We start from the raw sequence: 12,910 nt of genomic DNA on the forward strand, positions 1-12,910 counted from the left end.
AGTGAGCCTCCGCGAATGGACGTCTGCAAGAACAAGAAAGAAAAATGGGAGCAAGGAATAGGGAAGTAATTAAAAAAAAGGATGGAAGATGGTACAACATACTCAGGCCGTGTCTAGTTTACCATATGCTAGCTAGAATATTTTCACTCAAGTGCAGAGAATGCACGCTGCCTTTTTACGCATGATAAACTAGTTAAACCAGTTTACCATGTTTTGAAGTCTATACACACTTGAAAATATGTTAGAGCATCATTAGATAATTTGTTCTCTTATGATTGTTAAAACCTATGCTGGACTAAGATCATGAATTAAGAACAGGAAACTAAGAGTTCTGGCTCTGACAGTCTCTTGTTCTCTCAGTAGCCTTGGATATTGCTCATCCTGCCTAGGGTCCAGTATCCCAACATGGAAACTGGTAATAAACATACTTACCTAGTTCAGTGCTATGAGGAGGATTAAGTAATTTATAAAGTGCTAAGGTACAAAGCTCTAAGTAAGTTGCATTATTATTATTAGAAGTCAATGAGCAGCATTCAAAGAATTCAAGCAATAAAATGAGCCAGCATATACATCAGAAGAGTAAGATAAAGCAAATTATGATGTAAATAATTAACAAGCATTTCAAATGAAAATTTGGAAGCAAGGAATTTAGAGTCATTTTAAAAAGGTGAGGCACTGAGCCCTGGGGACAGGAATGTTTTTCTCATCTACTGGCTAAAGCATGACACATTATAAGAGCACGTTTACATCAAAAGCAAATTTGTCAGTTACTGCTTTTGTTGAGAATTCTCTTCCTTTACAGCGCAGAAAGCACTAGCAAGTTTTTTTCTTGGATCAGCAAATGTTCATTGTCATAAGATGATGTAACAGGTATTCTATGTCCCCTATTAAGTGGACTCATAACTGATATATTGAGATAGAGATAACAGTAGAGTTAGGACTCTCAACCTGGTAATACTTGTGCACATGCATGTTTTTACACTCTTTGAGTAGTCTTGTTCTAGATAGAAGTCCCAAAGCTGTATGTTCCCACTCCTAGTGCATGAAGTTAAGAAGGTGCCTAAAACCTCTGCAAGATCAGGTCCCTGTGTGTATTTTGAATATCAGGATGTGTATTAACTACATAATTTATATATCTACAAACAGTTGCAATGTATAACAGTGACAGAGTACTTTAGCACAGTCCTGCAACTCTTAAGTCATATAAAGTAATTATAATGCAACTAGTTATGTTAGTAATGTTTGCAAGATCAAACACACAATTTTTATCAACAAGACAAATGAATCTAAGGAAGTAGCATAATATTAAAATGCTTATATTGTGCAGAAGCTTTTCCTTTTATCCCCCTAAGAAGTGATTTTATTAAAAACAATGTACATTTTCAAACAAGTGCTGTTTTATTACTTAATATAGATCTCTCTCTCTCTCTTTTTGCTAAATCAAACAGTAAATTTCCAGGCTTTCACAATTATTTTAGCACTCGATATCCTAAGGGATTGTCTTGTTCAGTTTGTTTTATCTTTAATACACATGCATGTTGTTTTTGGCTGCTGGATACATTTATTCTTCCTAGCTTTGTAAATATATTTTTCATATAGGTAATATATAAACAATCCACTAAGTTTCACTAGTCATTTGGATCTGGAACTATGGGTATTTTCTGCCCTTTGTGGGATGCAGTTAAAAGCTGACCCCAAGATCTTTAATAAATATGAGTTACATAGCTTCAACAGTTCAGTCTGAGAGTGATCCATATTATAGTGCCATCCTACAATTTGAGCATTATAATGCTTCTATATTCAGAGGCTACTGTTGTATCTAGTTCAAAGGTAAGGGAAATAGTATGAGCAGAATGAATACTATCTCCCCAGATTAATGTTAAGACCTACCATGGACAATTCAGAATGTAGCTTTTTAAGTATATGAAGAAGCTATTCCTCTTATCTGGCAGTGGGTCTTGAAACCCCTCATTTCTCTCCCTGACACATTAACTTGTGCCAGCTCACCTGAGGAGTAGCACCCAGCCAAGGTCCAGTGGTCAGCAAGCCTGGTAAGAAAGCACTTCTATGCTCTTCCTTCACATGGGTGGTGGGAGAGGGGCTCTAAAGGAAAAACAAACAAACATTGACTCATCCCAAATTTCAACTGGAGTTAAATGGGATGAAGAATCAGGCTGAGTCCCCCTCCCTCCATTCCAGGTGAATCACTGGAATCACTGGTGCTGAGGATCTGAAGCTACTCTACGGAATTTTAAAAAGCAGCACTTAAAAATAAGAATTTCCTCCCAAATACTCAGGAAAAAATAGTAAGTAGTGCCATATTTTAATCCTCAATTCTACCAAACTGTGTGTGCCTAAGTAGCTAAGATAACGGCTTATTCCTCCTCCTAGCAAAATATTCAGTTCAATGTCAAAGTCTTTCTCAGTTTTAAAAAAGAGTGCATATGTTCACACACTCCTTGTACAGACTGAAGCAAGATGGCAGTGTACTGTTATCTCTTACTAAAAAGCCTCTGTTTAGTCTGGCAGTAAGAAGAGAGACACTAATTTCCTTTGCTATGTTTAAGGCTTTATTTACTTAGTGCAATATTGGATTGGCCAAGGTAAACTAACCTGAATCTGCTCTGCAGGAACATGGATAATGTGGGAAGGCCTGTCACCATGGTGATGAACTGCATTGCTTTCTTGTTCATAAATGGCATCTCGTTCAGGCTGAGGAAGACTGAGGAACCTTCGGATCATTGACAGATTCTCCCATAAGGTCCTGTTTTCTGGTGAGGGATCTTCTTTCCAACGTAACAGTTCACAGAGCCAACCCTTGAAGATAACATCATCAAAATTAGTTTTCCACACTTAATAATAGACAATTTCTACCCTCAGTTACATCTCCTTTAAATCAAAAGTGTTTTAAAAAGTGTGGTGTATGAGGACAGAAGACACAACATTGCTTATTCCTTCATATACTTCTTGGATAAAAATTACTTTCATGTTAAATTCTGGATCCCTACACTGAAATTCAAAGCAAATACGATCCTGTCAGAAGTCTGCCATATTATTCTACAAAGCTGTCACAGAATATGAGCTTTTTGGGTAGCACATCTCTGTAGTTTTATACAAATGCTGTACTTTTTAGAAACAAAATACCTGATCAAGACAGCATCTTGCCACAAAGTAGAACACTACTTCAATAAAACTCCATGTTCTATCCTCTACTTTTCTATTTTGTATTTAAGCCTACGTCCATTGGAAAGCATTAAGCACAAAGATGAGCTAAGATTATTTGTTTACTGCCATTCATTTTCTTTATATTGCAATGGGTATTATAAAACTCCGGGATAAAGACAGGTAAGTCCTTAAGAAAACTTACCTCTTTCTTTGTTGTACTTAAGGAAACAAAACCTATATTTCAATAGCTAGTAGATTATGTCTTTTAGTTATTTATTTTAAAGTCCTAGTACTACAATTTTTCTTATTTGGAAAGAATATTTCAGATATCTGTCTTGACTGTAGAGCTGCCATAATGACAGAGAAATTCCCAAATGTCCTTTAAAAAAAAAAAAAAAGGCCTTTGCATAACCATTGAGGAGTTATGCCTTCTTCATCAGCGCTATGTGCAGAAGTGGCTCTGAGAATAAACTTATCTTGTTAATTTGTTTCAGCATTTCTTTTTTAAAACAGGTTTTTTCTGTTAGACTCACTCACACTTTTATGCATGACATTATGGATTAATGAAGGGATTTATGATCTACTTTTTATACCATTCCTATATCACAGTACATGCAAAATATCTGAAAATGCAAACTGAGTAAGCATGATGCCAAAAGACTATCCTAGGAGAACTGTAGTGATTACTAATTTGCTTCTAAAATAGACCAGCAGTTACATCTTGAATATTTAGCAATTGCTCACTTCAGATACTGTAAAATCAAATCCTGGTGTGTTTCTTGGCTTTATATTGAAAGTTTTAAGAAACTCAAAACAGCAAGTATAGCATGCATTAGCAACACATTTCTTTGTATATAAAAATACTTAGACATTTACTAGCTCTATAAATTTTACTTTTTAATACTATATGGAAAATGATGTGCTACTTTCTTGACTAACAAACAACATGCAAGTTCCGATGCTTTTAGACTTATTCGTCAGGCATAGGTACTATTGCTCTAAAGTGGTTCAGCCAGATAAGTTTACTACATTTTCTTTAAGTACAAGAAAAAAAAAAAGGTAGGTTTCTTAAGGACTTATCCATCTTTATCCAGGAGTTTTAAAATATCATTGCAACATGAAGAAAAAACAATGGAAGTAAACAAATAATCTTAGCACATCTTTGTGCTAATGAAAATATTTAGGAGGGAGCTAAAAATGTCAAATATATGCCCTTGGATATAGGAGACCTCTTAAACAATGAACAGTACAGGAAATGCCTTAGTTATGTAAATTAAAACAAATGTTAGAAATATGATGACAGTACAGTTGAGAATCCAAATCTTAAAATTGGATGAAGCCTTGCTTGATGCTTCATGCCTTGGAAAATGAATACGGTATAGAGTCCCAGATGCTGCAACCTTACAGAAGACCAACTTGCTGCTTCACACAATACTACCAACAGGACTCCCTATTGTGCTTGCCATTGTAACAGCGCATGAGGTGTAGTAAGCTAATAAGCTAACCGGCCCCTTAGCAGAAATACTATGATGTACAGCTGCCCTAACACTTTTCATTTTAAAGCAGCCGAGGACACCTAACTGTGTGTTTTCACAACCCAACCTAAAATGTCCTGCTTTATGCTTGTAGATTAGTATAAGGACGACAGAGAAACTCAGAATTATATTGTTCCTTCAGTCCCTCTAACATGAATCTATGTGCAGAGAAAGGGATTCAGCAGCATGTTTTTCCTCTTTGCGCAAATCAGTTAAAAGGGCAAAAATCAAATAACAGATTATTTTGAAAGAAAGGTAGGACATTTAACTGAAAATATCGTCATAAAAATGTTAATTTGGAAACAGTGAAAACTGTTTTTTTTTTAAATGTTTGTAGTTGGTACTGCTTCCCATCTAAAATATGCAGCATTATACTGGTATTTGTGAAACAGAAAGCAAAACTGACTAGTTTATTCATATCAGAGCAGGCAAGTAAGAGAGAGAAGAAAAGTAAAAAATACCCAAACTGCAGAAATCTAAACCATCAGTAAGAACATTTGCTTTTTTCATATCACACTGTCCATTTAAAATGTAAGTATACCCCAGTGAACCACAGAGATCCTTGAGAAAAGACAGCTATTTAAGATATTTAAAAATGTCTTAGAATACTTCCTAAATAAGTATATGTATGTTGATTTAAAAAATATTTCGGAAAAATAGCTTTGATTCACTAACAAATATTTTTTCTTATATTGTTTACTTTTGAGTTTTTATACTACTTGATTAAGCCTTATTTTTATTAATTATCCATGACTAACATAACATTTCCAGTAATTTGCTATTAACCTTTGCCCTGAAATAGTATGTCTAATCCTTTATCTAAAAATAATTTGACAAATCGTAAGTTGGAACATTCTGTGTTAGCCTTGCAAGGAGATAGTGATTTTAAGAGACTGAAATCAGATGCTTCTGACAAAATATTTAAAACCTGCAGCTGTAGACAGCTATTCTAACAAAAATGTCTATTTTTCCATTTTATTCTTCACATTTTAAAAGGAGCAGACGGGTATTTTGGTGCAGGTTCTATGTGGCAACAAGGAACTAGCCAATTGTAATTTTAGAAAAATCCAAGAGTAGAAAGAATTTACTGGCTTTCCTATCTATTTCTGAGTACTTGCACAAAGGCTGATTTTATTAATGTCTAAGCACATAGTAGAGGATGAACAAGCATGAATAGGAGCTGTATGGTTTAACTTCCACAGGAGACCAAAATTACATACCACTATAACTTCTTCTGGATCGAATAAATGATTAATTGATTGCATATTCTTCATAGTTTGAGTTCAGGGTTCTGTACCAGACAGTGCCTCAATCACCAATGTAACAAATCAAGAAATATGAAATGACTGTAATATTTAGGAGAAACCCCACTAAATATTTGGATGGACTTAAAAAATCATGCCATTCTTTGGTTTGAATTTATGTTTACTTGGGGAGCAACATAAAAAGCTGTAATTAGTATAGATTTTTAATTTAGAAATAAATTTTATTGGACCCATTTCTGCCATCTTATGCTTAAGAAAGTCTAGAGCAATTCTACTGCCTTCCGATAAATTATTCCTAATTTATGCCATTATAACTCGATCACGTAAATTCCTAATTTATGCAATTAAGGCGGATTTGTCCCATAGTTCACAACTTTGTAGTCTTCTAAAAATTATAAGATTGTAAAGAAAGGAAAAAACACAACAACCCGTCAGTACCCAAATTAGATCACAACTATTTTGAATAGTGTGTACACCACACAGTGGAGAAACAGCCTGAAAATAATTAGGCTGATGCCATATACAGCAAAGAGTAAAAAGCTAAAATGATACTGGGAACAACCTAAACTTTAAACATAGTAAATTTGCCAAGCAACATTACACTGAATATAAAGAGGGTACAAGGCAAAATACAAACATTAGCCACATGTAAATATGTTTGTAGAACTTTCAGGATGTTACTACTTTTCAAACTGCCAAAGTTTAATTTGACACCTTCTGTTCTAAAACCTTTGTTTCTATTCAAAATCACGCCTTTAGCTGCTATCAATCACTATGTTCTCCCTATTACTTAAAATACTGGCATGGGCCCTGGATAAGCTGAAAATGCCATGCAGATGAATTCTGAGATAATATGTTCAAACCTGTTATATACAACACAAATCCTGTAAAGTTATGTATTGTAAACCTACATTTATTGAGAACTAAAAGTCTTAAATCCATCTGCCACAAAGGAAATACTGTTATGCACTTTCAAGTAACCAAGTACCATCTGCAAAGGTCTTGCTACAGTAAGCAAGAAAATGGTGAAGGAAGATGCTAAACCTAAGATATTTAAAATAAATAAGAGTCTTTTGACTCATTTTCTGATAGGGAGTTATTAAAGAAACATAAGACATTAGGAGAAAAAAACCTGCGAAAACAGAGCAAGTGCCAGACTCTTGCAGATAAAGCACAAAGAAGATAACAATGACAAATTTTTTAGTCCATAAGACATACACAAGTAAGCTTATTTTAAAGAAAAACTCAGCAGGTCTTAACTCATCATCCCAACCATTTTCTTTTGAAAATTTTAATTGTGCTACAATTAAATTCCTGACCTTTCCTATTCTCAGCACCTAGAGACAACAATCTCTGGTTTCCACGTAATTCCCCCCCCTTTTTTAAACACACAAGCTGATGCAGATCTATTCAACATTAACGGGTTCAACATCAATTCTAACTGAATCAAGAAAAACTGCTACTATATCTTTTAAAATGTGTTAGGCAAATCCTTCCAGAGCAATGACTATATCAGGAGGTTCACCTCTGCCAAACAGAACAAGTCTACCAGGCAAGGACTTTGGGATAGAGCAGTTAAACTATGGTAGATCTGTTAGTGGTAACTATCATCAAATGACAAGTATGTCTTACTGCATAACCAGCAAGGAATCAAACATATTTTTAAAAAAGAGCTGTAATTTGAATTCTAAAAGGCAAAACATTTTATAGTTGGTATGTGAATATATAAGGGAGTTTTCTTTTATATATTATATGCAGGAGTATTTTGTTCCAATCTCTGGGGCATACAGTGTAATAAAAATATATGGTATTAGAAGAAATCAGTCTAAATAGGGAGGTATTTGATACAAACATTTTAGTGGAAAGCATGAATTACATTTCAGCAGCTACTATGAACAAAGATTAAGTACATAATCCATTAAACAGTACTTCTAACTCAAAAAAAAATCAGCATTGTAGACTAAACTAAACTAAAGTAGGCATTTTGAATGAGCACATTTTCAACAACTAACTATAAAGCTAGCAATTTATCATTCAGCAAATAATTTTCTACTTTTAAAAGAATCTGTAAGTGTTACTTATGCTAATGAAGACTGTTTTTAATCTGCCCACAAACATGCTAATAGAGGGCAATTTTTTTTATTTACAAAGCTGAAGGCACTCAAGTGTAATTTCATATCAATGTTCTATAAACTGGGTAAAATGGGCTTTTAGTTGTCTGAACCACCAAATCCTTCACCTTTAACACAAAGACTTAAGAGAGAAAACAAAAGACGAACTAGAAAAATAAACTTTAAATATTGACTTTCACTCTTCAAAAACCATTCAATGTTTTACAAATTTCATTTTTATTCCAATGGCTTTGTTCATTATCACTGACGCTTCTGTTTTATGGAGCTAGGAGGGCAGAATCCAGGTACAGGAGTAAGGACATACAAGGTGGAAATCACTGTTACAGTATATATAAGTACATTTTCTTCAGTTCTTAGGCTTGTAAGCTGTTCACTGTGCAGAAAGGTTGCTTTTGGAACAAGAAGTCATAATACTTTGAACAATGAGATACATAATGGTGGCAAAGGAGTACTGAAAGCATTTTAAATTATTTACTAGGTTAAAAGGGTGAAATGGTACTTTAAATACATCAAATTTCATCATCTGGGCCATTTTTTGGTGGCAAAGTGGTATTGATCTTTCCAAATGCTTAAAATTAACTATTTCCAGAAGGTCATTATTTGATTAAGGGCATTAAAGTTGAGGGCAAGAAATGATGCACTTTGTCTTCTTTCCCATTCAAATAATCATATAATTTAATCAGAACTATTCCTTCATGTCCTATAATAAAAATGTTTGTCTTAAGATATTGTTCTTTACCTAACATATTAACCTTTAAATGTTATGAAGTTCTTAAGAATAATCTTTGCTAGTGAAGATTCTTCCGTAATACAATGAAAAAATCCCCCACATTTAAACTGATAAGGATAAATTTCCTTTGCACATTGATTAGAAAATGCATTAAACCCTTCAACTGTGATTTCTCACTATGTACAACAAGACCTAGAAACTGAGAGAGTCGCACATGTTATTTTGAGGAAAAGTGTGCTTCCAATTAAACACACAGCTCCAACAGAAACAGTACAGTAAACTTGTAAACATATATAATATATATGAAATGATATTAAAAATCAATTTTATTACATTTTGTATTATGTAAAAAAAAAAAAAAAAAAAATCAGAGAGATCAAGAACAAGGGGTCAACATTCAGTTGTTCCCGATTTTAAACTGGGCAAAGACTGTTTAAATTGTATTCATATTGTGAATTAGATGGGCCTATACAAAGGGGACAAATGAGGTGATGAAAACTATTTGTTCTGACCTTAAAATATATTATTCTACTTTTAGAATTTTCTGACAATTGCGAGCTTATTCTTAAAGAGGAGTGGGCCCAGCTACTGTTATATAGTACAAGCTGGAAAGGAAACTGGAGACAATCTTCCTGTTCTGGGTTTTCCTTTGGCATTCTGAGTCTTTAAACTAAAATATGACAGTTGCCACTACCAGAATGAGAAGAATTCTTGCTCTACAGAGGACTTACAGGTATTTTGCTCTACGTGGGAATTAGGAACAACAGATTTGGCTCACCTGTGTGGTTGGATACCACCTTAACCAGCTTCTCCTCCCTCAATATGATTCTACCCAAGAATTTTAAGGCTCATGCAATTTGTTTTGAACAATTATCTGCTGACTAGAGCTGAAACTTGGCCACCGATTAACTTGACTTAACATGGTTTTGACCTTTAAAGTGCCTCCGCAGCCATTCTGAAATGCAGGGGTGGGGTTAATACTTGTGACACTGCAGTGATATTGGAGCATTTTAATTAGAATGTGTCAGAGCATGTCTATAGGCAGCCCATGGTTCTACTCTTCACATATTCAGTAGCTTGGTTTAAATTATAATACAATATTATATAATGACGACTTAAATTCACCCTGTTATTGTGGAATGTTTCTAGCTCTTCTAAATTATTGTACTCTAAAATACTAAGAATGGATAAAAACTAGAAACTAAGAATGGTTAGGTTTCACTTAGTGTGAATTTTTAAGGTATACAAAAAACTAAGGTGGTAATAGGTAAAAGTGGTCATGACCTGACATGGTTTTGCTATGAAATATAGCTTTGGAAATGATTTTTTCATAGTATCAGAGCTTAGAAACTGTTTTTTGTATACCTTTAATAGTCATAGTAAGTGAAACCTCCATCCATTTTGCCCACTTCTAGTTCTAACCCAGTGGAGCTTCTGTCCAGTCATTCAATAAACAGAGACCACTTTAAAGCATATTAATACTATATTAATTGATCTTGTGAAACAGTAACTTTATGCCTCCTCTTTTGGTTAGGCCCCAAATGCATCAGTGATGAGAACTGTTGCACAAAACCGACCTTACAAATGACCTTTTTGTTTCTTAATTGCAAGCAAATCTTTGGATTTGTACTCTGCTATTAAATCATCACCTACTTTTTTTCTATTTGTCATAGGAAAATTCAGTTTTTTGCACCAGTTATTGGGATTTTCCTATCCTGAAATTAGGAAATTTGAAACTACTAATCAAAAACTATTAATAAGATGAGTGCACTTATTTTTTTAGTTTGATAAAATAATTAACACTAAAAGTGTTGTCCATGCATATCTTTTCAGTTGCCCCAACCTCAGTTTTCACACTGTCAGTGATATTTCTGTGAAAAGGCTGGCTTATCTATTACTGGCTTTTGCTGTAGAGGATCAGGGGAGCCCAGATGTGATCAGATGTGATTTTAAATAAATAAATAAAGATGTAGCTGCTGGTACAACAGATGGTAATTAGTATAAAAGAACTTCTAGGGTTTGTTGGAAGATAGGTAAACTTCAAAAGATAAGAGATTCATTTTTTTCTGCTAGTGAAGAATGAAGATATTGATGTTCTTGTTTCTTCAAGTATCATATTTAATCCATTAACCAGCACATCATCTTGCAGTCCTAGTCTGTTACTAGGCATTCCCTGTGATGTGAGAAAATACAGCTAGTAGAGGTACATGTTGTTATGTGCACTTTTTCATGGTATTCTTCATAAAAAATACCTAACCTTCAGTGTTTTTATTTTGACTACTGTCCCATTTGAAATGTACTCAAAGCCTGAATTCAATAAATATCTGTATTTCTATGAATAAAAAAATTATGAAAACCAAACAAAATAATCTATTTAATAAAAGTCAAACTGACTTGGACAATCATTACAATCAGCAGTTGAGGACCAAAAGTAAATGATCTAGTCTGCTACATATTACCTCAATCCTCTGTTATCTGTGCAAAGAAACATTGGTCTGTACTTAGAACTACTGAAAAGGCAGTTAGGCTCCACTGGTGTGAACCAGCTTGCAGAATCAGAGCTCTAATCTCTACTAGACATGTAAATCCCATGCACACATATACTAAAAAAAAAAGTCCAGTTCATGTTAAAAACAAACAACCTGAAGCAAACCCCTCATTTTGTAGCCAACTAAAAACTGAATCATTCAATTCAGACTGCACTAAACTATGTACTTCTCCAAATGTATTTTCCTCTCACTTGATGTCCTCCACTTTCATATATATATTTCTTATAGCATCTTGACTTCCATACAAATAGCAATGATATGCACAAGCCTTAATCAAAAATATAATACATATTATTTTGCAAATCATACATAAAATTCAACTACATTCATATGTAAAAAGACAAAAAGGGGAAAATGGATTTAAAAATAAATAAATCAGTGAAGCTTTATTCTCCCTTCTTTGCCATCACATTCATTCTTTCACACACAGAACATAAATGGCAGAGTAAGTAAGACACAACCATACTTAAAAATCAAAACAAGAAAAAACAACTGCCAATTATTTAATAAAGTCAGCGAGTCTGGTACATTACCCTTTACGGTGTAAGGCTATAAAATGGGTCACTAGGTTTCACAGAGGGTGACTGGAAAGAATACTTCCCCTTATCGCTTATCAAGCTGAAGAGAAGTATATATATATGAGACTTATTTCAGTGCAACAGCAATCCTTTACATGCAGAAACAAATATATAAACCAACTGACAACATGCTTAGTAACTTCATATTTAGTAACTACCAACATGCTTAGTAACTTTTAAATGTGTAATCATTTTTTCTACAGCAAGTATTAACATACAGTTTGGTTAGGCAGGGCCTTTATTGAAAGGGGACTGTCAATTTTTCAAACGTTTTATGACTGACAGTTCACAAGGTAACAGCAAATGTTAGTTATTTACAGAAGTTTAATCCTTCTTTGGATAATAAACAGAAATTTGCTCCAGAAAAACTGCTTTTCATATACTATACCTCACACAGGCCTAGATCATCTCACTGATTTTAAAGCAGATCTTAGTATTACAGTGATTTTTTCTTTAATTCATGTCTTAGGATCAAGATTCATTCTTGATCAAAGAAAAGGCTCATTTATTGAAAATAATCTAGATTTATTTATATAACTTTCACAAAACATATAATAATAATGAAGTACATTTTGCATGGAGTAACATTCCAGTAAATTGGTGTACATGCACCGAGTGCATGACTGGATCCTTTTCATTTATCACCTTCCCTATTTTTGGTTCAAGTTTCAATTTCTCGAAAACCACATACAGGCATACCTCGTTTTATTGCGCTTCCCAGATATTGCGTTTTTTACAAATTGAAGGTTTGTGGCAACCCCGTGTCGGGCAAGTCTATCGGCGCCATTTTTCTATCGGTTAGCATTTTTTAGCAATAAAGTAATTTTAATTAAGGTATGTACATTTTTTTTTAGACATAATGCTATTGCACACTTAATAGACTACAGTATAGTGTAAACATAACTTTTATATGCACTGGGAAACCAAAAAATTCGTGTGACTCGCTTTATTGCAGT

At 33.9% G+C, this 12,910-nt stretch overlaps 1 protein-coding gene across 13 annotated transcripts in view; it reads right to left on the reverse strand.

Annotated features, from left to right (window-relative positions):
• SATB1 (SATB homeobox 1) overlaps window positions 1–12,910 on the reverse strand; it is a 109,318-nt gene that overhangs the window by 2,007 nt on the left and 94,401 nt on the right. For 10 of the 13 annotated variants that reach the window (XM_019535756.1, XM_019535834.1, XM_019535764.1 and 7 more), the window contains 2 exons: window positions 2,614–2,817; window positions 2,008–2,103 (listed from right to left, as the gene is read on the reverse strand). In XM_019535756.1, the coding sequence (XP_019391301.1) occupies window positions 2,008–2,103; window positions 2,614–2,817 (300 nt within the window). The remainder of the gene's footprint in view (window positions 1–2,007; window positions 2,104–2,613; window positions 2,818–12,910) is intronic. The other 3 variants (XM_019535825.1, XM_019535817.1, XM_019535806.1) reach the window with 1 other exon arrangement.

The sequence above is a fragment of the Crocodylus porosus genome, unplaced genomic scaffold (genome assembly GCF_001723895.1).
Source record: "Crocodylus porosus isolate Cpor-Errol unplaced genomic scaffold, CroPor_comp1, whole genome shotgun sequence".
NCBI classification, from domain to species: domain Eukaryota; kingdom Metazoa; phylum Chordata; order Crocodylia; family Crocodylidae; genus Crocodylus; species Crocodylus porosus.